This window comes from Protomyctophum bolini (genome assembly GCF_963924005.1).
Source record: "Protomyctophum bolini genome assembly, chromosome: 8".
Taxonomy (NCBI): Eukaryota; Metazoa; Chordata; class Actinopteri; order Myctophiformes; family Myctophidae; genus Protomyctophum; species Protomyctophum bolini.
In genome coordinates this window covers 32686964-32714563 of record NC_137869.1, presented here as the reverse complement: position 1 = coordinate 32714563, position 27600 = coordinate 32686964, and the positions used below count along the sequence as shown (strand labels likewise).

Below are 27600 nucleotides of genomic sequence, written 5' to 3'. Positions count from 1 at the left end.
GTAGCAAGAGCTTCAAAATATCTTTGAAGCTACGGCAGGAGTTTTAATGTACTGCACAGTAAGACTACGGTGATTAGTATTATTGCCATCACCTGGGTGGCTCAGTCAGGTAACTTTCCTGACGTTAAGCTGTGTTCAACAACATGTGTTCAACAACATGCAAAATAACACTGACTGCTTGCCATCCTTAGCAACGGTTGCTAAACTATTTGGATTAGCATTGGACAATCGCTTTTGGGGTGGGGTTTAGTGAAGGGCTAATTGTAACTGGCCCCTGTAAAAAGTAAAAATCCCCTGAAATGATTCCCCCTCCCAACTGTTTACTGTACATATCTTTCTTTCTTATTACTACTCGTATATGTTTTTTCATATTGTTGTATTGTCTTTTGTATTAATCTGTGTTCCGGCTTGGATCAATGGAACTAATGTAGAGTAGTTACTTTACATTCCTAAATACATTTATTGGTATTACATTTTTTTTTTTTAACAAAATATTTTTACTTTTTTTAATATGAATTATATGATAATTCATTATTATCATTATCATTCAAATCGCAGCCTGCCACTGGGCCCCAGCCCAGAGGTTGAGAGTCGTCGTTGTAGTCTATACAGTTTTGCTGAAGCTGAGATGGAAGTTGTTATCCTGACAGCATGTCAGGGCTCTCTCACTTGCTCCCCGTAGTGTAGGGAGTCTCAACATTGTCTGTAAACAGGCCACTGTCGGTGTGGTGGTGTCATCAGCAAACATGATGATGGTTTTCCAGCTGTGTGGAGCCCCACAGATGTGATTGAACAGCGAGACCAGGAGGGGGCTGAGTATACAGCCCTGAGGCTCTCAGTGCCAACAGTCAGGGTAGAGATGCTATAGCGCTTAACCTGTTAAAACTCTTAAGGTCATTACACACTGGCGAATTAGCGACGCGATGCGAATAAGCGATCTGAAAATGCGAAATATTGCATGTTGCAGTTCGCCTGCGAATCTCTGCAAAATACAACACCAGAGCGAACAAATAAAGAGCGAAAACGGTCGCATTTCCGCACATTCGCCACTGATGTGGAAGCTTGCATGGACTTCAATTGTTTTTTTTTTAAATGCGAATTATTCGCACAAATATATCACGTCGCCAATTCGCCAGTGTGTAATGACCTTTAGGGTTTAGAACAGTGGTTTGGAACAGTGGTTCTCAAAAATTGCAGACAAGCTCATGGCACGTCACTCTGTGAGTTTGTACATGTGCTATTGACCTTATGCACACGGCTATCATCTTGCCAGCAAGGTGCTAACTAGGTTCAACTTCCCATAGACAGCCCATTCATCCAAAAAGAAAAGTTTTATCCAATTGTATTAAACAACGTCAAACTCACCAACATTGCAGCTGTACGAAAAGCTTGGATTATCCTTTTTCAATCTGTAAAGTTTTTGTTTCATAAAATTCCACCCTAGACATGTTATGAGCTACTGGTACTTCCTATCAAGAAATTCATTGAATGTTATTTCTTTTTCAAAGTGTTGGAGTTTGGAAGTGCTCAGTATATCACTCAACAGCTGTGCATACCACCGGTTTTAAATTTGCACAGAATGCAGGAGGCAGCAGGATAACAGGATGATAGCACTGATAACGAGCGCTTCCAAACTCTGACTGAAAATAAATCACCTGCAAGGTATTTCTTGACAGGAAGTAGCTCATAACATACACATAATTCAAACTTTTCGTACAGCTGCAATGTTGGTGAGTTTGACGTAGTTTAATACAATTAGATAAGACTTCTCTGTTTGGATGAATGGGCTGTCAATGGGAAGTTGCACCTAGTTAGCAACCTGCTGGCAAAATTGCAGCCATGAAAAAAAAACAATAATTAAAATGTTCTTTTAAACAAATCTTCTCTTCTGGGTGTCCCTGGCTGACACAAAACATATTCAGATCTGGTCTGTGGCCAAATACATATTATTTTGGGGATCCTTGGCACGAAAAAGTTTGAGAACTACTGATTTAGAAAAAATGTGTAAGATCGGACTCGGGTCTTAAACTCTTAATGGTTTAATCCACATCACCTGAGGTGTGGCATTGCATATCGGCATTGTCGGGCAGAAACCTTGTATATCCTTATGAATGAATGAATTAATGAATGAATTAATTAATTCATTACTTTGTTAAACTACAGTGTCGCACAAAAGCAGCTCCCTGACTTGCAGATTCCTGACTTGCATCGTTCCCATCTAGGCCCGTGGCACCGGTCTAGTTCAGTAAAAGAACAGAGCATATACCTCAGCAACACAGAGTATCGTCCTGAACGTAAGGGCATTCCACAGAAATCCTTAGGCTACAACATACAGTACCTACTAAAGCCTAAACTCAGTAGTAAGCTAAAGCGTCTCGCCCAGTGCTGCATAAATGTGAGCTGAGCATGCAGCAAGCACCATCCTCAGCACACTGAAGGAGTGCGGTGCAGGCTGGGCAACAGAGAGCACCATCCTCAGCACACTGAAGGAGTGCAGTGCAGGCTGGGCAACAGAGAGCACCATCCTCAGCACACTGAAGGAGTGCAGTGCAGGCTGGGCAACAGAGAGCACCATCCTCAGCACACTGAAGGAGTGCAGTGCAGGCTGGGCAACAGAGCGTTGAGCTAAAAGAAAACAAATTACTTGGTTTGCTGTTGAGCAGCGAGTGGCGTCTCATTTACAGGCGAAGCGCCGTTTGAAATATGACCAGCCTTTGACAAGTCTCCAGTCAGCGGGTGAGAGAAAGGAGAGAGAGAGACAGAGAGAGAGAGAGAGAGAGAGAGAGAGAGAGAGAGAGAAGTGTATCAGACTAAAAAACTAAAGTCAAACATGGAGAAAACTGAGGAGATAAAGAGGAAACTTTAAAAGAGGAAAGACCTTTAAAGGGGGAGAAAGAGGGACAGAAGCAGCGATCAATGGCAGAGGATAGTTCTGTCAGCGTTCACGGCTATGCTACTTGACAGCGGCTCTATTCAGTCAGCAGAGCAAGGTCACTTATTAACCACTTTCAACATGGCATGTCATTATATCTTCTCCTCCATCTTAAAAAATAGCGGTTGCGAGCATGTCCATCGACAATTTCTTACGATAAATAGGTCTTAAATGGTTAATGAAGTGTGGAAGGCTCCTGGCCGCAACCATCTCCAGGGATAATATAGATACAAATATCTGACATATATGATATATAGAGTATTTATTGCGAACGCAGTGATTGCGAATGCAGTGAGCACTTACTATGAGACCTAGCAGATCATGTCTGTCTGTCTGTCTGTGTGTCTGTGTGTCTGTCTGTCCCGCTATCCAAATATGAAATGTGTTGCATCAGCAATCACTCAGCTCCATATATGGGCACAAAAGGGGCCAGGTCCACTCAGCTCCATATATGGGCACAAAAGGGGCCAGGTCCACATATACAGTAACAGCGGGACAGACACACAGACAGACATGATCTGCAGGGTCTCAGCTTGCGTTCGCTTCCCGCGTTTGCGCGTCTTACTGGTTTACATTACCGTAGATATGGAGTATAAGGAGTCTTAACACATTTGTATGCAGCACTATGCCCAGGAATATCACATTCATAATGCATGTCAGCATTTTCCCCCTCTACTATTCCTATTCCCATGTCAACACCGTTTGTTGTGGTTGTGATTCTGGTGGATTTAGTAGATTCATCCCAAATACGTCTTTGAAATATTAATGCTAATACTAATAGCATTTCTATTTTCTTTTTTTAGACTACATAGTTTGTTTTTTGTTGATACCATTTTGAGAGTCTTACAATTGATCATTCCACAGTTTCCAAATATTTTCTAGAGTAGCCATAATCTGTCTTTTCTTGGGTTTCTTTTGTTTTTCTTTTCCTTTTTCAGAAGATATTTTTTGGGGGTATTTCTGCCTTTATTGAGTACAGTAGAGAGATAGGGAATGACCCGCAGCAAAGGTCGTCGGGATCGGGACTCGAACCCGCCACACACTATCAGGCTGGATCAGCAACCTATAGGTGCCCGGCTGCAGCCGTCCGGTCCCATAATCTTTCTTTTAAGGGAATTACTTTCCAGTCAGAATTGTATGTGTAGGCCTGGCCTCTCTACATACTGTATATACAGTAACCAGGCATTACACTAGACTCACCTCTATGCTGTCTTCCTGTCTGTGCTGTCTCCAGTTGTGTCCCGTGTCGCTAAACATAAGCAGATAGGCTGTCAGCCAATCAGAACTGCCGTAGCGGCCCTGTGTGGCGATGGCAGTGATTTGGGTCCGCCTCCCGAGGTCCGCCTCCAGCCACTGGTACCTGTCTGAGTTCAGAGGAGACCAGCCTCCTGCACCTGCAGAGAGGAGGAACGAGGAGACGACACTGATTAGAATCTGAAAATGTTTTACTTAACTCTTTTAACGTACATATTCGTACCCCACCGTATACTCCATATATGAAGCGGTTGAGCCCCAAAGCAGCTTTTAACATTAGTCTGGTTGTTATGCAACGCCTCCGTCACCACCAGCTATGGGATCCTTACAACTCCTCCCATTTACCTTGGTTACAAGCAGGATAACTACATAACTTGGAAACTACGAGCACTGTCCTTGGTGATCGTCATCCATCCAAAGTTCGAATGTCATTTGTGACTTTGTCTTGCATCGCTCCCGACATGTAAACGTTTCTGGCAAGAGATCACTTTATAAATGATGTGGCGACGTGAGTGTACTACAAAACCGACGCTCGGATTTGGGGCAGATTTTGCACTCAATTGATAAATGAGGGCCATAGTGTGCAGGGAGCTACAGCAGGGATGAAACTGATCCTCTTAAAGTGAACGCAGGTTAAATGTATATAAGCTCACAATGCGTCACATGAGCTTGTAGATCGGCTATTTTCAAATGGCCGAAATGTATATTTAGAGTATAAAAGATCAATATTTAGATCCGAGATGCAGTGGAGTAGAAGTAAAAGTATTGGAAATTGGAAATATTAAAGTAAAGTGCAGTACTTAATTAAATGTATTTAGTTACTTCCCACCAGTGTTTAGAATGTGCCAATGACCATTTGCAGACTGCAGCCATCTTGCCATCATAGTTTGGAAGCACTCGTTTTCAGTAAAGCAACGTCCTGCTGCCTCCTGCATTATGTGCAGGTGGTACGCAGGGCAGTTGAATGATATCTAACGAGCACTTCCAAACTGCAACGCTAAATAATCACCTGAAAGGAAAGAAAGTAGATAATAACATGTCTACAGTGGATTTTTATGAACCAAACACATCCTCAGATAGAAAGAGGATAATTCAAGCTTTTCGTACAGCTGCAATGTTGGTGAGTTTGATGTTGTTTAATACAATCAGATAGGACTTTTCTGTTTGGATGTTTGGATGTCAATGGTAAATTGCACCTTGTTAGCACCCCGTCATTAACCTACAGTATATGGTAAGTGGCCGCGGTCTGCATATGGTCCATTATGTGTGATGGAGCAAGGAGGAGAACACTGGACAGAAAGAGGAGAGCAGGTTGGAGTGAGGAAGGTTAAGAAAGAAAGGCAGGGAGTCAGGAAGGGTCCAAGAGTGATTCATTACACTTTAATCTGCCTATGGTTGGCATGGAACAAAGTTTGGAAGTGAGTGGTTAGTGGGGGGGGGGGGGTTACAACTTTTCTTCGACCTTAAAAGGAACAACTTTCTGTTTGTGACCTTCATCACTTGAGTGAAATCAAACAGCTCGTATTGAACCGACCAGAGTGACATTGATCGTGAAATGTCTATTGAGATGAGCTGCTGTCACTAACAGCTAAAAAAGCAGCCCCATCAGAGACAGAACACATTTCAATTCCCTGAGATAGATGGATGGAACAAAGTTTGGAAGTGAGTGGTTAGTGGGGGGGGTTACAACTTTTCTTCGACCTTACAAGGAACAACTTTCTGTTTGTGACCTTCATCACTTGAGTGAAATCAAACAGCTCGTATTGAACCGACCAGAGTGACATTGATCGTGAAATGTCTATTGAGATGAGCTGCTGCCACTAACAGCTAAAAAAGCAGCCCCATCAGAGACAGAACACATTTCAATTCCCTGAGATAGATGGTAGAAAAGATTTCACTCCATCTGTGTAGTTTCTCTGCATGAGTCTATAGGGTCAGCAGGTCTCTGGATCTGTTTAATCGTAATCACATCACATCAGACTGGCTACAGAGCAGTAAAGCCATATAGCACTGAAAGAGTCAGCATAGCAGGTGCTTACTGTAGGTGGGGTCGAATTGGAAGGGAGGGCTAGCAGGATGGTGTGTGCAGAAAGAGAGATATACATTACATTTAACTGCATGCGTGTGTGCGATTGTGTGAATGTGTGACTGTGAACTGTGTGTGTCTGTGTGCGTGCATGTGTGTGTGCGTGCGTGTGTGCGTGCGTGGCATTAGGCCAGTGGTGGCAGAGCCTGATTAAGAAGAAACATCTGAGGTGATGGAATGGGCTGTTGCACCACAATGACACTTTGAATACTGAGAAGGTGCGTGCGTGCGTGCGTGCGTGCGTGCGTGCGTGCGTGCATGCGTGCGTGCGTGCGTGCGTGCAGGTTTCTGTCTGTGTGTGTTAGAAAGTGCTGAGTCAGGCCGGCGCTTTGCCTAAGCGCCAGATGGACTGATTCTAAAGGAGGGGACTGCTGCCAATTTCCCTACAGAGGTGACAACCATTCAAGCACAGCACACAGACACATGCTGTAGTGTACTGTACACACACACACACACACACACACACAAAGAGAGAGAGAGAAAGAGAGAGAGAGAGAGGACACACAGAGAGAGAGAGAGAGAGAGAGAGAGAGAGAGAGTTTATTTCGATCATCATCAATAGTAACAAATCATTACATGTAACATTACATTACATCAAACATTTCTTTTTTCGGTTGGTCGAAAAGGCATAGGCCAAAGCTCATTAATGCTTAGGTTAATACATGTCGGTTTACCCTATAACATTTACAAACATTCATATTGCACTGTGGAGGGTCAATGCTTTTTTCACCTTTTACACTGACATTTTCAAACAGGAGGAATACTTGTGTCAATGTGTTGGTGTCTCAGCTCGAGGGCAGAAGCTAAAGGCCAAAGCTAATAAGCGCTTTGCTAACAGACATGACCATTGACAGCACAGTGAGAGAGAGCAAACACACTGACCTTTACTCATTAAAACGGTGCATTAGAGAGAAAGGGAGAGAGAGAGAGAGAGAGAGAGTAATATAGGTAGAGACAGCTACAGCTTCCTCGATGACAAAAGAGCTCTACACCAAAGTTCCTCACCCAAATACTGTACACGATGACAGACCGATTGATCTCTCTGGGTTATAACTGAAAATCAATTGAAGATGGGAGGAAAAATGAAAAAGTACACTTCAACAAGTACAATTCAACTCAGACAACCTGAAGTCTCATCTCACACAAAATATTTAATCCAGTCCAACCGATGATATGAAAAAACCGAGTCAAGGCAAGGAGACAGACCTTGACTGATAAACTGTCAACACAATTGAAGTTCTTGTAGTGTGAACCAACAGGCTAACACAATATTTGCCAGACCCACAATTTCTCGGGTTTAAACCTTATATCCTCCTTTGCTAAAACGAGAAATCTCAGGTTTCTTTAAAGTAATTGAATCCAGAATTAATAGTATTTTATTTACCGTCCGTTAGCCGTTTTGTTTTTGCCTCCGGTGGCACCCATGGTGTGACATCATCGAATATCCAAAATCTCCACTTTAGCATCGCTAAATGTGCTCCGTTGCTGCAAATGGCAGAGTGCTCTGATGTAATGGTCCTAAATACCTCTGATGTAATGGTCCTAAATACCCCTGATGTAATGGTCCTAAATACCTCTGATGTAATGGTCCTAAATACCTCTGATGTAATGGTCCTAAATACCTCTGATGTAATGGTCCTAAATACCTCTGATGTAATGGTCCTAAATACCTCTGATGTAATGGTCCTAAATACCTCTGATGTAATGGTCCTAAATACCTCTGATGTAATGGTCCTAAATACCTCTGATGTAATGGTCCTAAATACCTCTGATGTAATGGTCCTAAATACCTCTGATGTAATGGTCCTAAATACCTCTGATGTAATGGTCCTAAATACCCCTGATGTAATGGTCCTAAATACCCCTGATGTAATGGTCCTAAATACCTCTGATGTAATGGTCCTAAATACCTCTGATGTAATGGTCCTAAATACCTCTGATGTAATGGTCCTAAATACCTCTGATGTAATGGTCCTAAATACCTCTGATGTAATGGTCCTAAATACCCCCGGGCGTTCATGGGGATATTATTTAAGGCGAGACACCCCAGGTGAATAGGGAAAAAAAGTTAAATAATAGCTATCACAATGAAACTTCTCCAGTTGATTACTTATATTAAAACTAAGATTTTTTGTATTACAAGTTTTCTGAAATTATATGTTTAAATATGCAAATTAGGCATTATATGCGCTAATTTGCATACATTTCGGGACGATAAATCTGAAGATCGGATAAAGCCAGGTTCAAAATTATCATTTCATTTTGTTGACACATTAGAGACAAAGAAAATTACACATGGGATTTTTGATATCTCTAATTATCACTCCACAAATCAGAAAATAGTGTCAACAGGCATAAAAAACCCAATTTTCGGCATTTTTTTTGTATAAAATGTGATGTAAATCAGGCTGTGAATGATATATCAACAAATCCATGTGTAAATGTCTGCAGAATATAGTTATGAATGAGACTGGAAAGTTTGGTGTATGTGAGTTCAACTGAAGTGGAGATTCTTTGTCCCAAGTATGAGGAAAACTCATTTTGAGAAAACGGCCTTTAAAGATTTGTATTGTAAAATTCCAAAACGTTTTATTTGAAGCCACTATTTTGAGACAAAATATCTCATCCAAACCTTGGCAACAACATATAATGGCATATATCATTGGAAAGGTCTGGACCTCGAGCTGACTGTGGTCTGATCCAAATATGGTCACTTCCTTTGTACCAACAACCAATCATGAAAATAGAGATGGTGGCTTTTCACCCAGAAAAACGAGCTGTCATTGGCTAAAATAAACTATCCAACTAAACATCAACATCTATATTTTTAACGTGTATTTTGCTTTAGTTTGAAAGAAAACATGTTTAGGAAGCAAAATAGCAAAAAAAAAAAAAAAAGAAAAATCATGATTTCACCTGGGGTGTCTCACCTTAATTGATTGGAGAACAGCTTCCCTCCCAATAACGAGTTACACGATTTACGTTTTCATAATTTGCGTTTGAAATATGTTTTAAGACAGAGTGGGATAGGTGATGCATTCTGATGACGTCACCGCAAAATAATCTGTCGCACTGGCATGCAAAGGGTTCTGGGAAATTGAGGACCAATGCATTCCAATTGTGGCGGTGGCGCGCAGCTGGCGCGTTCCTCCTCCGCTCTGTTGATCGCCACTTTGGATTATTTTTCAACACTACAAAAGGATCACACCATTTTAAAGCAGATTTTTATGAAAAGGAACGACGATGTCGGCGCGGTAGTTCTCCAAAGGTTAGTGAAATCTAGGCAGTCAACGGGGCATTGCGATTAATTAATTTCCCAACACTGGTAGGTATGAGCATAAGGTTTCCAACTCGCCCCCTGTTTGCAATGAATCCAATATTAGATAAATCAGTATGTGGTTGAAACCCCAAATAATTGTTAGAAGAGATTTTTCAATGGATTCTGTTACTATTGCGTATGCTAAATAACGTACAAAAACGTTAGGAAAATCTAAGTTCAGGAAAGGCATCATTTTCAAGATGGCTTCCACGATGGCTGCCGGGAGCCTAGTGGTCTGCAATTAATCCATTATTGGATCATTCAGGTTGAAACCCCAAATAATTGATAGAATAACATGTTCAATGGATTGATGTTACTGTTCTAAGTATAGCCTAATCTAAGTTCTAAGAATCTCTTGGTCAAATAATATTGGTGCGCGACGTGACCAAAAAAAAGAATAGGATGATAAAAACTAGTGTCAGAGCTTGTAGATAGATGAATGAATTAATTCATTAATCAAAAACTTGTCACCAAGTGCACAATCTTGATGATTTTGGCCGAATTCCCTCCCAGCTACTATAGATCCTCAAACATGTGAATTCAGCCTGTAACCTCTTGTTCTGTTTCAGTGCTAAAACGGAAATAAAGGCTGACACGAGGCTGGTCAGGCTAGCAGCTTCACTAAAGGAACTGTTTTGTTAGCAGTGTGATGCTGTGTTATTCAATCTGACAACCACTGGAGAAAAAGTAGGGTAAATAGGACAGACAAAACAACAACAGTCCCTGTCCAATCTATCAAGCTATCTATAGGCAACGGTTTGTAGATTGTGAATGACTATATGCACAAATCACAATGCCGTGATGACGTACCGCTACCCGTATGAATATAAATTAATCTTGATTTCATTCACCCGTTTGATTCCCATATCTGAACATTCCTCCAAAAACAGCTGATTTTGATTACAGCACTACTCAGTTTTTAATCTCATTCAAGATGACATCTTGTCAAGATGTCTTGATTCTGATTAATCCAGACATTGTAGGCTATTACTCATTTTAAACAAAATCAGCACACCAACATATGTTATAATAAATAAGCCACGTAGTGGCAAACATGCTTGCCTGGCCGTCTGTCTCACACTAAACAAGCAGTAACGCTGCCAGAGTCTCAACATACATTGACAAAGGTTGCAATGAAAGCTTTGGCAGGGGCACTCATTCAGTGAGACAGTGTCACTTTGATTATGCCTGCACGTCATGGTATAATGACATCCCTATGATTCTTAAAAATAAATTGCAGACCTCCCAAAATAAACTGGTTGGGTTGATCCACATGCTCCCCTCCAGAATCTCCTTTCGACTCATTTTGGTAGTCTTGGTTGGCTTAGATATTCATGTCAAGGACCCCAAAAATTATATGTAATTGGCCGCCGCTACCCATCTGAAAATATGTAGTTCCAGATATTTCTGGCTTGGGTTGTGGTTTTTAACATTACCGATTGGAGCTGGGTATACTGACTTTTAATCATTCCTACCTTAGTTTTGACTTTTAATGGAAGAAACTTCTGGCACATCTGAACGTAGATTTATTCAATGACTTAACGTGCTTCCTGAGCTTGGAACATAGTCCCTTTGTTATGGTTATGTACATAATAATATAATAATAATAATAATATGTTTAACAGAAGAGGCCTCAGAATAGTCTTATTCTAATAGTCTTATTAGATACTTTTTGTCTGTTCGGTTTGTGATGCCGTACACGTAGTGACATGAGCTGTGATTGATCTGCAGTACTGTTGAGGAGACATACACTAGATACATTCACACATACATTACATACAGTATACCATACATAGCCTGTTGTAGACCCCAAAAATAAGTCAACCTCATCTAAGAGCGCAAATAGCCAATCCATTAGAAAGACAGAAATATAATTTTGTTTAAATGTTCTTCAGACTTGAATTAATTCAGCCACGCATTCATTAATTGGTTCTGATGGACTGAGAAGCACTAGGCCCAACAACAAGATATTTAGACAATGTCAGCCGCAAAGAGTACAGCACCATGGCAAATATGTATGCTACCAGTTCAAGACTTTAGTTTATGCAAGAATAGACACTAGTTCACAATATAATCCAATTACTTTTGCAAAAAGAATTGGTGCCAGAACTACAGTAACTGGAAGGTTATGTAAAAAACAATGGAGGAAAAATCTGGGGGGGAAAGGGATAATAAGAAAGGGAGGTAAGGAAGCAAGAGAAAAAGTGAGGGGAGAAATACAATAAAATATTGGGAGTCATACATTCAAAAGGAGATGCCTCTTCAGCAAAGCATTGATATCTAATCAATACTTTTCATCACCATCTGATGGCCCATCAGGCCTAGATCAGGTTTAAAATCAGAATCTCATGCCAGGCTGCCAGGTCTGAAGAACCGGCCAGCATTGCTGCATTAAATCATACTATGGCACGGTCGAAAGAAAGGAACACAGCCTGGGCGGCTGGCGTAGCCGTCTGGGCACCTATACTGGTAATCCAGTCTGACGCAGCAGTTTCGACTCCCGATCCCATGACCTTTGCTGTGTGCCACCCCATCTCTCTCCCCATTTCCTGTCAATTTACTGTTAATCTGTCATTAAGCATTGACCTCCAGTAACCTCACCCCAGAGGTGACTAGATTAAGCCAGACTAAATCTAAATATAAGATTTTGAAACTTTTAGTGTTTCTAGTAAGACTAAATCTTAATTGCCCAGACTCTTCAACAAAGATGGCGAAAGCAAACATTCTTTGTTCTGTACTTAAACATACAATAGTATGGTACAAAACACTGAAGTCCTTCAACCAGAAACCTAACCTTAACCTCAATAAAACTATACCTAAACCTAACCCTAACCTTAACCTCAGTAAACTTACGCATATCAGGTGTTATCCCCGTAGAGGTTTGGTCATGCCTGGCTAACCGAAACCAAGGGTCGGAGATACAGTAAGTACTCGATCATGGCCACGCAGGCAGCACCAGTCCCAGTGTCCTCTCTGATTGAGCACAGCACAGACCAGTGCTGTGCGAGTTCACCCAAATGCATCAAATCATAGGCACATACTGTATGCATGCAGCTACAGGAGCTATATCCAATATCATGAATACTGTAAAAGGATGCCAGGGCCAGCGCAAGGCAATATGGTGCCCAGGGAAAAATAAGAAAATGTTACCCCAGAATTCCCAAAACGTGTGTGATAAAACACATTACGGCTGAGCTACACCGATTGCGTATGCATTTGACATGCACGCAGTCCATGAAAATAGTGCGCGTGCAAAATGCTCCTGGCTACACCAGATCTGTTGGCGAGCGCAGATGTGTGCGGGAAGACAGAGCCCGTCGGCTCTATATAATCTCTATATACGTATATTATTCATGTCAGTGTGCATAATGGTGGTGGTGTGCATTGTGGTGCTCTTTTGATCTTGGTTGCGGATGCTTCTTCTGTGTTCAGAAATGTGTGTCTTTAAAGCCTTTTTTTTGGTTGTGCATGTTATAGAGTCAACTAACTTATATAAACATATTACCCGTGAGTGGGTGCATAAAGTGTGGCTCTTCGAGGTGCACAACCAAAACTGATATATTTAATAAATTGTATTGGAGCAGATGAGTGTGCGGGTTTCTTTTTTTGTTTCCATTGGGATCCTTCATATTTTATAGATATCCACATTTTGTATGTTGATGAATTGAGTACATTGAGTACCCCAATGGGACATACACTTTGGGAGACAATATATGCGAGCATGGGAGCATATGCACGTAAAAATAATATAACCAATCAGATTTTTTTTAGCATGCGTATTCGTGGCCTGCGCTATCCGGTGTAGCCACTATCATTGACATACATTAAATGACCCAGACGTTAAATGACCCAGACGACTAGGGTAGCGTTCCGGCAACCTCTCCCTATTTCCTGTCAGTCTAATGTCTTATCAATAAAGGCATAAAAGACCCAAAATAATCTTAATAAAAGTAACTGTAGAGCAATGAAAGAGAAACAAGACAGACAAGAATTAAAAAAAAAATCAGGTCATATGGAAACGCTAATCCCCTCACACCGCCTCCATCTTTTCTTGCACTTTAACACTGTCTTACAGCTACTGTATTAACACACTCCACAAGGGAGGCTCAATTGACCATATGCCGTCCTCAGTTGACTATGGACCGCCCATCTTGCCAGCAAGATGGTAACTAGATGCAATTTCCCATTGACAGCCCATTCATCCAAACAGAAAAGTCCTAAACGTCAAACTCACCAACATTGTTAGCTGTACGAAAAGCTTGATGAATTATCCTCTTTCTATCTGCAAAGTGTTTGTTACATAAAAATCCACTGTAGACATGTTATGAGCTACTTCCTATCAAGAAATTCCTTATTTTTCTAAATGTACCACCCGTTTCAAAATATTTCACATAATGCAGGAGGCAGCAGGACGTTGCTTTACTGATAACGAGCGCTTCCAAACTCTGACACTAAAAATAATCATCTGCAAGGAATTTCTTGAAAGGAAGTAGCTCATAACACAACAAAAAAAGGCTCAGTTAAGGTATCAAATGCTACGACCAAATTGTTGTCCCAGTCCAGCCTTGCAAGTTGCCCTCCTTTAATTGACACACCTGCTCATCAATTGGTATCACCAGGGACCGCACCATACACCAAAGCGTCATGGCTACAAGCATACCGTAATGTGTTGGTACAGCATGTTTTTAAATCAAAGTCCCCCGTGGATATGCCATACTATAAGGTTTATTTTAAAAGAAGATTGCTCTGAATATTTTCTACAGTAATGGGTTATATGGGTTATATTTCAAACAGCTCATTATTATTCAGTGTATGGTGTTCTAAAGACTGATCTGGATCAGGTCTAAAGTATGCTTGCTGACAGCTCTGGCTCAATTTCCTTTAACTTCTTTTCACTCGACTCAAATAAGCAAGCCTTGGGCAAAAGACTTATAAAACACAGAAAACTATTGAGATTTAGATCAAGTAAATCACTGTGCATCTTATAAAAGATCCCACCTGCACAAGTACATTTAGGATTAAAATAAAACCATTGAGTGTTTGCATACAGCCGGCCACCAGCAAACAGACTAGGGTAACTTCATTCTGCTGGCTAAGCATGGGTTAGTTGGTCGACCCATTATTATTGTGTCAAGGGGGGAAAAAGCATATCCCACATTCCCAGCTGGTTCTATGCTTTGACACTCAGATCAACTGCCGAGTTTCACAAAAATGCATAAAGCAGCAAAACCTTTGCATCCAAAAAAGCTCATAAATAATCCATGACAGCCATTTTCTCAAAGCCTCACATCAATGTCCAGCACAGTATTTCATCATTTTTCATTTTTCCATTGTAGTGGACGACTTACATTCAGATTTATTCCCTTGGTAAGGGGAAGTGGCCTTGTGAGAGTCAGTGATGTACTATTCCAATAATAACTCCTAATATATGTACAGACAGACAGAATACGATACATGTGGGTATACTACTACTACTAGCAGTATATAGCTGTTGTGTTGTGTTGTGTTGCATTGTATTGGCTTCTCTCTCTTCACAGCCCTGATATTGCCAGAGAGCTATTCATCTATTTCAATCCAAAGGAGACGTCCCTTTGATGTTTTGTGCTCAGTGGTCTGAAAACGGCCATAGTGTGACTGTGAGGAGCTTTCTGCACTGAGGTGACCAGTAATCCATTGCTATAAACCACAGAGCAGAGTATACTCACTCACAGAGGGGAGATCCGGCTGAGGATATAAATCTGGATTGAGCAGAAGTGATCAACGCAAGCCGTTGTACAATCTATGCCCAAACCGGGAAAGCACCATTTTAGATTGTAGCTATTATAAGTCGAACAGATATAGAAGCTCAAATCGTGTCATGAGCTTGTAGATCTGATATTTTCAAAAAAAATCTTTGAATTTATAACTACACACACATACCCTCTCTCTGGGGGGTGGGGGGGTGGGTACTACCTGTGAGTGGGCAGTGTTGGCTGATGAATGAATATCAACATCCTAATACATCCTGATACTGGGGGGTCAAATTATGACAGGCAATTCCTGTGTCTATTTACACAAAAATAGACACTCATGCTTTCCAAGGTGAAGAACATTCTTAACTCAAATCTGGGGTCCCTGGAACAAATTATTTTGAGATGGGGGTCCGTCCGCTGCCACATTTTTCAGAAAACTTTTGAAGACATTTAAGGGCACAGGATGGAGACTGATTGCGGTGTCAAACCTGGGAAATTCTGGGCAATTTGTTCAAGGGACATTCAGTGGTAGAATTGTGCACAGTAATGTGGTTGACATTTACAGTGAGAGTCATAAACATTTGGACGTGTATTATCTTTGAGCAGATTTCTCCAGATGAAAGGATTAATTTAGATAAGATTCCTGTAGGGCAAACAAAAGACTTTATTTTGGCCCAGACTGTTAATATGTGCTTTAACAACTGTTTGACATTTTCCTTTGTTGTTTACTGTTTAAACAACAAAGGAAACCGTTTAATTCATTTACATCTTTAATAAAGCCTGTCGTTAGAGTATATACTGAACTGTTTAATTGGTCTCTGTGTTCATAGCCCAGCTGGAACATGAATGATCCTCTGATGAATTATCCTGCCCCAATAATAGGATACAGTTTATGTTTTTACTCTGAGGTTATCATTGTTGTTTTATTTATTTTTTAACCACAATATTTATGTTTGGTAGCAGTATATGTTTTCTTTCATCCTATGGATCATTACAACAGAAAATATTTGAGAATCCAAAAAACCTCTGTGGACATTCCATATATTGATACGTCGGCGTATGAGCATACTTTTGCCTCTCCTGTATGCCGTTTAATTGACGCACCTGACTGGAATACATTATTGCTATGTAACAAGAACACAATCTACATTGTGTCATGTATTTTTTTCTTTGTGTGTGTGTGTGTGTGTGTGTGTGTGTGTGTGTGTGTGGGCACCGATATGCGGAAACAATGGTCGGCCATGCTGTCGGACATGTGCTGCTCCCGTGCTTGCGGTCAGGGTTTGAGGTAGGTTGTCGGTCTAATGACACTCGGACCAATAGTAGGTCGGAACTAAAGCCTGCACCCGTGTGTGTGTGTGTGTGTGTGTGTGTGTGTGTGTGTGTGTGTGTGTGTGTGTGTGTGTGTGTGTGTGTGTGTGTGTGTGTGTGTGTGTGTGTGTGTGTATAAAGTGACCAACATATTTTTTTGCTTGTACTGTACTCAAATCATGGCCCTTCAGTCTAGGTGTATGGTATAGCTGTATGCGATCAAGCTCGCCATGTTCTGTATTTGATCCATGGATAGGATCAGTTCTGTAACAAATTCCTCACCTTCTCTTCTGTTGACCTTAGCGAAGCCCGGCCCATGGCTGTTGGACAACTGGGAAGAGCTTCTGAAGAATGCTGGAGGTAGACCAGACACCAGTGGACTGTCGCATACCTCTGTTAACAAGTCAAAAACAAAAGATGAGGTTTAATGGTTGAGAATCACAGATGATTTTTGTCCAAAACGTTTTGCAGTATAACACATTGTAGATCTGGCATGTTTAGCCCATTGACTACAATTCATATTTAGCATTACCGCAAACTTTGTTACCGCAAATTTTCCCGAAGCAAACCATGGTTTGTTAACTTTGAGGAAACCATTGGATACCATACCATTTTGGTACGGTGTGAATCAAGATTATGATTGAACAGGAGAGCGTGTTCATCATTACACCATTTTTTAGAGAGTGTGTGTGTGTGTGTGTGTGTGTGTGTGTGTGTGTGTGTGTGTGTGTGTGTGTGTGTGTGTGCGTAGAAGGAGACGCTGCCTGTGAATTGGAAGGTCACCAGTTCAACTCAGTGGTCCGTCCAGTCAAAGTGTCCCCGAGCAAGACACTTAAACTAAATGACTGACACAGCTAACTGCCCTCCCCCATGCAGCTATCAAATTTATTTATTTTATTTATTTTCCTTCTTTTTTTTTTTCTTATACACTGCAGTAAAAACGCAGTGCTGAATAGTATACAACAGTAGCATATCAGAGTTGTGGAGTTGTGGGTGAAAATTGTCCCTTGTCTAGCCTGTTGGATGAATGGATCATGGTGTACGTCCTGAGCATAGGTCCTGAGAGAAGAAACAGAACAGGTTCATTAATGAGACAAGCTGGCTACTCAAAGACCGGAATCAGTCGTGTCAGAGGAGACCTTTTCATGCCTCATACACTTTGATGTTTATTGGTGTTATGACACATTCTGGATTGCAGTTAAACACGCACGTACACACGTACACACGCACGCACGCACGCACGCAATAATGGTTTGCCGTGGAAAATGCAAAATAATTTCACATAAGTAGCACTGCAGGTACCTTTCAGAAATGTATTAACTTCAGATGCAGTATGCATTCTATACTTTCCACGAGTGCATTAAGCTGCAGCATAACGCCTCCTACGAAACCTCTAATGGATGTTGTTATCCACTACTGAGACAAGAGCTAATTACTATAATTCACATTTAATTCAGCTCTTGCCCAGAGCACGTACCATGAACATGACTTTAGCTTAGATTACTTTGTCAACATTAGTGCACATCGTTTCATGCAGAAAACTACTTCACCTAGTCATTTCTATAAACCAAAGCCTGTGGACAGTTTTTAATAGCCTCTCAGCACAAGGTCAATCTACTTCATTCTACACTAGTTGATATGTTGTGTACTGTTACGACAGCAACATCAGCTCTCCTACAATTTCCTCCAAAATGTTACACTGTGATGACTTTTCTGTACATATATTTCAAGACATCTCACAGACTATGTTATTTCGTATAATAATAAATAAATCCTGAACATTAACCCCCTTGAAATCTTGTCAAGTCTGGGATGTTTTTCCCCTTGACTACTAATCATGGTATTTGACATTATACTTTCGATAATACAACAAATTTTTAAGGGGCCAAACCCAAAGGGCTTGGCCTGCTTTCTTCTTCTTCTTCTTCTTCTGCCAAAAATAGCAGTTCTGGCTTAATCGTGCAGTCGGTTAGTAAGTAAATTGGCCAAAGGGTGGCGCAATAGCACTCCCTTGAGAAAGGAAGGGAGCTACTACTGGCAGTAGAAAAGGAGAGCAGGAAGATCAGCCTCAAGCTCAATGCCAAGAAAACAAAAGTAATGACAGTCAACACAGAGGACAAAAAACATTTCCACTGCAGACGGTGCTCGAGCGAGTCGAGGACTTCAAGTACCTCAGGGCCTGGACTGCCTCAACTGAACAGGATCTGAAAGTTCGGAGAGCACTTGCCTGGCTGGAAAGCCTTGCACGGGATGAGGAGAGTGTGGAAGTCAGATATGGGAGAAGACCTTAAGCTACTTAAGTTCATAGCTACTGTGGAGTCAGTACTGCTGAATGGGGCCGAGACATGGACCCTTACAATACAACAGGAAAAATCCCTGGGTGGAGTGGCACGGTGGCACTGGCACAGTCGGTAGTGCTGTCGCCTCACAGCTAGAAGGTCCTAGGTTCGATTCCCGCTGGGGACACTGTGGGCGTGCTCCCTCATCAGTGCCCATACCCGAGGTGGGGTTGGCAAAAGGGCCTTTCTGTGTGGAGTTTGCATGTTCTCCCCGTGTCCCCTAGGGTAGGTACCCTCACAAAAACATGCAGTAATCCTGGTCTCTAAAACCACCTAACCCTGGCCAGCCGGGGCGCCTGATGGAGGGGAAAGGAACTGGTCGGAATAACGTGTTCCTTCCACGCGTTACATCCGGCCGGGGAAATTCCCCCGTCAGGTGAAAAGAAGCAGCTTGGACTCCTCATGCATAGAAAGAGGCATGAGGTCAGAACACTGCCCCCCCCCAGGTTGGCAGTGGAAGTGTAGCGCCCAGGATTACATTAGATAATTGGCACTGGGTGAAAAAACTGGGTTGCAAAATCGTGGGATAATAATTATGAAAAAATAAGAAATGTGGACCTCTATGGGGACCCACCACGGGTCAACGACAAAGTCAGAGAGAGAATGATGAGGCTGGCAGGGCACTGTGTCAGGCACCCAGAACTTGAGGCAAGTAAATTGACCCTATGGGAGCCAACCCAGGGGCGACGACTACCTGTGAGTGGGGAGTGTTGGCTGGGAGGAGGAGTCCTATATGTCCTCTCTGGGGGGGGGGGGGGGTACTACCTTTCTTTGTAATGCATTAAAGGGCAGATTTATTTTGAGAAGTCAAACTGAAAATAGTCCCTGTGAAAAGAATGATTCACAAACTGAATTCAAACATCCATGACTTCTTAACAGTGTCCAACAATGTTTTGCCTATTATTGAGGTAAATTCAGTAATATTGTAGACCTAAATGACAAAATGGATCAAATGTAACCAAACATTTTTTTTTTTAAATAAAGCCATCAATGTGTATTGTGGGAGTGCCCTAGGGTACAGACGCTATGGTGTGCTATTCATGAGAACATAATGCAAATCACAAACCAGGATATTCCTTATACACCGGCTCTCTTTATTCTGGGTGATCCATCGCCACTAAAACACCTCCCTGCACCTCTAGCTGACTGGATTCAAACAGCATTAATGGTGGGTAGGAAAATCATTGTTAAGGAATGGAAGTCTGAGGTTTTACCTCCAGCACATGGTATGGTTCACTCAGCTCGGTATTGTGGCTGCTTTGGAGAGGTTATCCTTTAAAATGAATAATCAGTTAGATAAATATGATCTGAAGTGGGACGTGTTCCTCTTCTTTTTCCTTTTTTTTTCCTTTCCATTTGTTTATCTCATCTATCTTGCCTGTCCATGAATACGTACTCTGATGTTGTTTGTATTTGTATTTTAGGTTCTCTGTTTTATGTGTTTGAAAAAAATCTAAAATAAAGTACTGATCATAAAAAAATAAAATAAAGCCATCAATGGTCTAAAATGTTTATGTATGATATATACAGTAGTCAATGACAACGTCACACATTTACAAGGACATCAATTTCTTCACAGATATTCAAAACTGTGTGATACTGTGAATAAAGCACATAGAAATGCTGTTGAGAGGTATAGTGGCCAACTGGCCAAACACTCTTTTCTGACTAATATCCCACGCTGATAAACACAGCACACAGACTGTGGCTGATGAGGGAACAGGAACACTCAGTAGGAGCACCTGGAGCACTCAGTGGGAGCAACTGGAATAAGCTTCGAGAGGCGAAATGAGAGGGCCAGCTCACCAACCAACCAACCAAGAGATAATGTGTGGCGACTCTGGCGAGAGACCAGCTTCATGCTGGATATGAGGAGCATGTCAAGCTTTTCTCCTTGGTGGGAGTTTTGACATTTAAGAATTTTGTCCCATGACCATGTGAGCAGTGAAGCAGAAACGTAGATGGCTCAGAGCAAAATGGAGGTAAATGTTGTACACCCGTTACATACGCAACCAGTGAACCTAAACGTTGACCTGATTGATTGTGTAAAGCTACACCCTGTGGTATATTAACACTTAGACCACTAGCATTTATTGACAAATTACGATATAATTCACGCCAGAATTTTTCCCAGTTGAGCTCTTATTTTGAAAAGCCACATTTCCAGACTTCCGGTAGTGAACACAAACTAGTTAAATGGTCCTGGACAACTTTTGTTTACCAAATGGATCTATGCCGGTGCATAGATCCAAATAAACCACCAAATAAACCTTGTTTTGACCAAAAATGCCATCTGGGACAAGGAATAGAAGATACAGGCGATTGAAAGAAACGTGTATCCGTAATGCCAACATCTCATGGGTAGCAGTAGGTGCCTTTTGATCTCTGGGTTTTATTCTTTTTCCAGGTGCTTGGAACATCTCTCAGAAGAATCAACAAATCAATAGGGATAGGGAAAATGTAAAAATAAGTAAAAATGTAAAGTAAAAATGCTTTTAGAGGGACTCAATAGAGGCCCCAAGCGATTACAATTTGGTGCTGATTGTATGTTTGCCCCACCCACACTCTGTTGAAGCCATTAACCTTCTTACAAACCCCAATGAACATGTCTTGATCGATTCTTGATTCATGTATTCTTAGTAAACAGGTTTTTGTTTTGTTTTTCTGAGTGAGATCAAAGTCAGTAACATGTTCCAAGCACTACCTAAGATCCTATACCACCCAGACGCTTTTGTATTTTTTTAAGGAAAAAAAGGACTTTAATCTTCCATCAAATACGTTTAATCGCCGTTGCTACTGCAGACTTGGCACACGAATACAGGAGGGAGAGTGTGTGTCTGTGTGAGAGCGAGAGAGAGCGAGAGAGAGAGAGAGAGAGAGACAGACAGACACAGCCAGACAGCCAGCCAGACAGTTGCAGAAAGAGAAATAGTCAAATAGAACCACTCTACTCTCCTCCAGCTTATCCATCCATCTACAGCGTCCAATTTACCTTTTTACTGAAATAACACAGCACCCACAGAGGCTACAATGGATCCAAAGACCCTGAATGCTGATGAGCACCATCCATCACTTGAACAAACAACAGCAGCAACCGCAGAAGCTATAAAAGTTCAGAGCCGTGTAAATGCCCCTGACATCCAGAGCTTAGTGTTACTCACTATGAGTCTTTCTGAATTATTTAATCTTTCAGGCCAGTGCGGAAGACAATGAGGCCCAGTGCTTGGTTCTGCACCAGAGGGACGGGTGCCAACAGTCATCCTCAAGCAGAGAACAGCATTATCTTTAGGAAATTGTACAATATAAATGTGAACTACTGTATAACTTGACCACAAAACACCCCAGCCAGGAGCCCTCTCAACTTATGGAACCCCAGAGATCAGTTGCTTCTGCGATGGAGGCCAGACTAGAAAATACAATGGTAGTGAAAACAGTGCAGAGCAAATGGAATTGTCTGAGCAATTCAGCAATTAGGGATTAATTCCCAGTGGATTTGTGCTATAATTTGAAAATGTAATGAGTTTTATATGAATTACTCGAACATTCAAAATGTTTGAAATTAGGGTCCAGTAAGTTGATACAGTAGTTACTTCTGCTTAATTTATGCTGAAAATAATAATAGCAGAAATAGCAGGTCTGTAAGGTCAAAATCACAATATGTCGCATCCGTGACGCATTGTGCTTACGCAAGTAGAAAATATGATGAATATGTAACATAAAATCTCAACTCAGAAACAGTCAAAATAAGAATCGAATGGGAAACTAACTGAATCTCAGGGAGGAGAGACCAAAGGAGGAGTGTTAAGTCGGGCTGCAGTTTGACAACATGCTTTAGAACGGAAGGTGAAACAAGATGTGCATAATTGGCTCTACATTCATAGAGCACATACTATCATGTATGTATTATTTATCCATTCCATTAATTATTTTCTCCGTTGTGCAGTTTAATAGTAAATATTAGAAATAAAAATAGGCTCTCATAGACTTCCATTGTAACGGGGAAAGTCTCAAAGTCACTCTTTAAGCACATAAGCGAACACAACAAAAGCTGATTCTGACAGGAATCAGGAAAACTCATGCAGTTTTATTTTTAATAAAAAATGTCAACGTTGTCTTGTTTTGACTAGTTTGTGTAGAAAGAAGATCCTGCCTACGCGAACTTCTGTTCGCATTGAGTAAAAAACAATCTGGTCCAAATCTCTTGATGCATATTATTGGAATGCCATGGATGTAAACAAACGCATTTGATGTCGTCTGCCTGTCGCTAAAAAAACATACACAATGGACGTGTTTGAGGGAGACACTTGTCTGGGATTGCTCGTCTGCAAGGCTGCAGCTGGGTGTCGCCACAGCGACAAGTTGGGAACAACGTGGTACTGCTTCTTCAACCAAAATAGTTACTTTATAAATCTATCAAAAGACGAAAATAAAACGGCATGAGCCTGTCATAAACTGTCAGAATTTTGTTGTGTTCGCTTATTTGCCGTTCCCCGTTACAATGGAAGTCTATGAGAGCCTATTTTTATTTCTAATATTTACTATTAAACTGCACAACGGAGCGAAATAATTCATGGAATGGAAATAGTTTGCTCATAACAATGTAAGAAAACAAACCCTCTTTCTGAGGTCCACACATGCTACAGCAAATATATTTATTGACACTGCTTAACCATTTTGACCAGCATTGAAAGCTTGACCAGGATCCTTACTTAGTAACGTGGTATTGGCCAAGAAGGGGCTTGGGTGGGACTTAACGAACGGCTAATTCACAAAGTCCTAACCTTCCACCAAATGTCACTCTTCTCCTCTCTTTGAGGGCTGCAACAGCTTTTTCTAATAGATTCTTTGTTTTTATTAAATTAATTCAAACATAAATAAATACAGTTTTCATCTGTAGTGGTTTGCACCAAGCTGGGATCGAACCCAAGTCTCCCACACGGCAAACCGCCCCCACAACAGACCGTGTTGTTGTGGTGGCGCCTTGTCCGGGGCACTACTTAATATAGTTTCAGTGGCTGTGTGAAAGAAGCACTTTGGCTGTGAACTCGTTAGTTAGTCTCTCCCTATCTGTCTGTTCTTACCGTCTCTGGGCTGACACCTCTGACAGGAGAATGGAGATCATCTGCCAGACATTGAAACTGCAATCACAGCAGCTATACGGCGGTGATCGCTCCAACTCCTGTTTTTCCAAACTGTCCCGGTTGCTATACTGTATACACCATCCGCTCTATGACATATTTCTTTACCATTGTCGCGGCATACAGGTTGGGAAACACTGATCTATGGAATTCCATGACAGCCTTTGGTTTGCACAGCAGCTGTGAAAAAGACAATACTGAATCAATACACATGAGCAAAAGAAGAATTTACTCTAAAAAACACAATCTTTGATTGTGGAATATCACATCAACAGATGGAGAAAGAGAAGATGAAACGGGCAGCCAAATAACATCACTTTCACTTGGCTTGAGTGCCAAGCCATCTATCACGACGGAACAACCCAACATCATTCACTGTGAAATATGACTTCTTTCAGCAGATTTCAAAACAATTGCTGCAAGCGACATGGCTTTAAGTAATGACTTCAGGTACAAGACGTGTATAATATCTGATGAGCATATCATTAACGGATGATGGCTACTACATCATCTGCAAAGCCATGATGATGACTTTGCAGCTGTCATCACTGACAAGACATTTAATCATATGCATATTGTACAATGTTCTTTATGCACCATCATCAAATAATGAAAATGTTTCTGAAAATCCTCTCGAGTCTAGATGAGATGAATTGACATACTGTGTAGAGTAGACTATGCATATTGTGTATATCCTTGACATCTGCCAATACACCACATTGTATAATAAAGTATGATTCATTCATGGTCATTCATCTTCACACCATACAATCCATTGCTTAGTCTTAGTGAGTTTAGGTGAAGAGTTAAGTGTGAATTTCATCATACTTTAAGTAGCATGTGACATGTCAAAGTAGTGGGTTTTCATGGTTCTGAATCCATAGCAAACATTTAGTTTTGCACGAAAAACACTCCTTGGCCAAAAAACGGTGATCATGAGGTCACCACATTTGGGCAGACAGACAGACAGACAGACAGACAGACTGAATGCTGTGATAACACATCTTTTCCTTTTGAACACTGGAAATAATATCTGCCAGTGAAGTGAGAATAATTTGACTTGCTTCCAATGCTCTTTCACTTTTTTTAAGAGCCTGATATTATGTAAATGCAATAATGCACCCCACCTTTTATGAGATAATAATGGAGGGATGAAAATTAGTTCAGCCCATTGACGGAGGCAAACTGAATATAAAATTAAATTACTTGCACAAAGATATTCTGGCAATGGGTGGCCCACATACGAACGCACACACTTGCGCACGCTTACGCACACACACAAAACCCACTGAGGGATGAAATGGGAGAATGAGCCGAGAGTGTCAGTGCAGGGCTAAGGCAAGCAACAGAGGGAGACTCTCTCCAAAACTACTACTCCTCCTCCTGCCCTACTACCTAGTACCTTCTTCCTCATTCATCACTTTTATCCTTAACCTTCATGTCCCCTTCACCTCCTTCTGCTCCACCTTCTCCTTTCAAGTCTCCCCAACTGTCCCTGTACATTATATAACTTCTCCCTCAAACTCTCTCTCTCCCACTCCTAACCCACAAAGCCCTTTAACAGGTCTTTAAATACCTCTCTATGATTCACCACAAGGTTTTGGCTTTGATTCAACAGTGTCCTGCAGTGTTAAATGTCAGCTTCAGTCTGTAATGCCAATGGCCCTGCATTGTCACAGATCACTGGCCATGCTGCCATCGAGATCTAGCACCCATCAATGTAAGATTTTGATTCCACGGTAAAGGGTGTGTTCTGCATGCTGGTATCAGATATACATCTATTATTTTTCTTTATCTATTCTGCTGACCCCACCCATGTCAAAGTATTTAGTTCCAGGGACCCCCAGAAACAAAAGATTTGAGCTAAATATGTTCTTTGAAAAATGGTATATTCAAAAGTTTTGAAGATCTACATCTTCATATCTATACCGCTAATAGTGCGGCATGAAGTGAAACACTATTTTGAATAGCCGAAGTATAAAATATGGTTAAAGTGGTTAAAATAAATGTATTGTGAGTTGTGACACAGATGCTTTCCCTGGTTTTAACCCATTTAGGACTGAGGCCGAATATGTTGCTATATACTGTAGATGGCAACAAGAACCCCAAAAGTGGTTCCCTTCCCGCCCTGCATGGGTTTGGGTTAATGGACAGTGATGTTTTAGCAGGGGAAACATGAACAGTCAGCTCCCTCTGATTTAGAGAGTGACAGAACATCATGACCCTGATGGGACCCATCCTTGACCCATCGATAAGTCACTAAAGACAGTGATGTTTGATGAAATGGGTCCCAGACTTCTGCCGGGGGACAGGGCTTGAGCAGATGAAGAATCTAACAGGTCACAACCCCAGATGGATGGGCCGCAGTTCTCTGACAATTCCTCTCTCTTGACTGGTTGTCCCTGGGCTAACAAATCTGCATTCATGACTGGCAGCACTGAGCTTGTGCCACCGGGCCTCCACTGCCTTAATGCAACCTTGACTTCATCAGATATCCCGTTCACGGCTCCGCCTCTCCTACTACTGTACACACGCATTTTCATAAATGACACTAAAGATGAAATGTGAGGGTGATTTATCCTTGGCTATTTCAACCTGCCTACATCCCAGCTCTCTTGCAGCCCACCCTCTCGGAACGCATAAATGATAGTGGGCTAGGCAGTGAAATGTCTCACTCATTCACACCAAATTGATTTTATTCAGTGGTTTATGCTCCCTGAGAACAAACAATGAGCTTGTTGAAGAAAAATAAATTCTTTAAAATGGAGCTGGCAATGAAATACTGTAAGTGCTAGGGCCATGCATTATTTAAAAAAAAAAAATCAGATGAATCCCCGTCTGTCTCAGGGTTGGAGATTGATTCCCTAAACTTAAAGACCAAATAAATTACCACTAAATGTATCCCCTCAGCATCAACTAACTCATTTTCCACAATCTGAATAATCAACAATTGGAACCACTTCAAAGTTACCCTGCAGTTCCATCGGCTCATTCACACTATAAAGAGATCATAGATTAGGCTAATTGTCACTTGACATTTGAAGCAGTATAGTCAACAGAATACTGAATGCCAAGCGCTTTCAGTTTATGAATCAAATGTTGCTCAGGTTACTACTCTAGTATCCTCCACCACCAGATTTTAACTACCATTATTTTATATTTTGGCTATTAAAAACATAGCAGATAATTATTTTATATTTTGGCTATTAAAAACAGCAGATATGGAAGGTCGACGAACTAAAAACAAGAATGACATAATTGCCAGCTGAAGCAAGCTCTCGTTTATGAACAGCTAAATAAGTCTCCCATTGGCTTAGGAGGCAGCCAATCATGACTAGGTCACTATTCAGGTCGCTAGTAGAGGTAGATCAACATGTTGTCCAGCCGCTTGCAAAAAACATTGAAATTTGGAAATACAAGATATATCTACATGACAGCAACGATAACAGCAGACTGGGGCAGAAGAATGGTAATGTTTTGGACTTGCAA

General features: G+C 41.3%; 1 protein-coding gene across 1 annotated transcript in view; it reads right to left on the bottom strand.

Annotated features, from left to right (window-relative positions):
* LOC308320203 (contactin-associated protein-like 4) overlaps positions 1–25614 on the bottom strand; it is a gene marked incomplete at both ends in the record, with an annotated part of 93298 nt that extends 67684 nt beyond the window's left edge. The window contains 7 exons of the mRNA XM_080770521.1: positions 4133–4326; positions 16917–17025; positions 17678–17693; positions 23252–23309; positions 24055–24073; positions 24220–24291; positions 25546–25614. Coding sequence (XP_080626647.1) covers positions 4133–4326; positions 16917–17025; positions 17678–17693; positions 23252–23309; positions 24055–24073; positions 24220–24291; positions 25546–25614 — 537 coding nt within the window. The remainder of the gene's footprint in view (positions 1–4132; positions 4327–16916; positions 17026–17677; positions 17694–23251; positions 23310–24054; positions 24074–24219; positions 24292–25545) is intronic.
* Positions 25615–27600: the final 1986 nt, after the last annotated feature.